The 1,339-nt window shown below is 33.6% G+C and overlaps 1 protein-coding gene across 1 annotated transcript in view; it reads left to right on the top strand.

The window, feature by feature from the left end:
* DENND6A (DENN/MADD domain containing 6A) overlaps positions 1–1,339 on the top strand; it is a 56,746-nt gene that overhangs the window by 17,083 nt on the left and 38,324 nt on the right. Inside the window, exons 2-3 of the mRNA XM_012641073.1 lie at positions 459–497; positions 601–643. Coding sequence (XP_012496527.1) covers positions 459–497; positions 601–643 — 82 coding nt within the window. The remainder of the gene's footprint in view (positions 1–458; positions 498–600; positions 644–1,339) is intronic.

Raw genomic sequence — 1,339 nt, 5'->3', positions numbered from 1 at the left:
TCGCCAACATTTGTTGTTTTGTGTTTTTTTGATAGAGGCCAATCTCACTGGGGTTAGGTGATACCTCATTGTGGTTTCGATTTGCATTTCTCTAATGATTAGAGATGTTGAGCATTTTTTTATATGTTTGCTGGCCATTATTCTGTCTTCTTTTGAAAAGTCATGAGTTCCATTTTTTTAGCTCCCACGTGTGAGTGAAAACATGCGATATTTGTCTTTCTGTGCCTGGCGTATTTCACTTAACTTAATGTCCTCCAGTTCCATCCATGTTGCAAATGACAGAATTTCATTGTTTTTTATGGCTGAACAATATTCCATTATGTATATATACCACATTTTCTTTATCCATTCATGTGTGAACTACTTTTTAAAGCTATCGCATCAAAGCTAAGTGGTATTTTAGAAGTACTTACTAATGTTTGTAATATGTCTAACAAAATTTAACTCTTTTCTTCCAGGTAATTTATCCTCAACATTCCAAACTTACTGACAAAGAAGTAAGTAGAAATATTGCTCTGTATACTCTACTGTTATATTTCTGTTTGTTTTTATTGGTTATGTGTGTGTGTCAGCATATATAGCTTTTGTTTTCTTTTTCAGAAAACCAATATTTGCTATTTGTCTTTTCCAGATTCAAATTCAGGTAACTATTTTTCATGTGGTGTTTGTGTTGAATTTTGTACTAAAAATCTTATTATATGAAAATTGATTGAAATTGCATATTAGAAAGCAAACTCAATTTCTCAATCTGCCAAACAGATCAGTGATTTTCGTTCCTAGTTCAGTGATACCCAGTCATGTCATTGTTGATTATAGTTGGTTCAACTCTTAAAATAACTGTTATGGTATGATGAGGTAAATCATCAAGGAACAATAAACTGTCGAAATAGTGAAGAGATTGAAAATCAGTGACATTGGTATGTTTGGGATTTATGTAGTATGTGGTTTACTTTCAGTTTGGAATTTGGGAGCTTGCCAGGAACTCTGTAAAAGAAGTGAGCTTAAAAAAAAACAACAGGGTAAATCCAATTAGGAAGTATGGCTATCAATTATTTGCAATAGTTTGTATGGGTTAATATATGTAAAGCGCTGGGAATAGTGCTTGGTGTACAGAAAACCCATGTAAATGTTTGCTTATTGGTAAGCTTGGTTTTCCTGGTCTCTTTCAAACTCTCCCCTTGTGTGGTCCTAATAGTTGACATATTTCAGGTAACCTCTGTTTCACTTTCGAAACAGCTTCTTTGGCTTATAGTGACCAGGCCATTCAACTTTTAGGACCACACACAATTATAACCCTATAAAGCAGAGACACTGCAGTTCTTTTTCCTTTTAATATCCT

This window comes from Propithecus coquereli, unplaced genomic scaffold (assembly GCF_000956105.1).
Source record: "Propithecus coquereli isolate 6110/MARCELLA unplaced genomic scaffold, Pcoq_1.0 Scaffold1, whole genome shotgun sequence".
Classification (NCBI taxonomy): domain Eukaryota; kingdom Metazoa; phylum Chordata; class Mammalia; order Primates; family Indriidae; genus Propithecus; species Propithecus coquereli.
The sequence above is the reverse complement of the archived record's forward strand: the minus strand, read 5'-3'. Positions and strand labels throughout refer to the sequence as shown.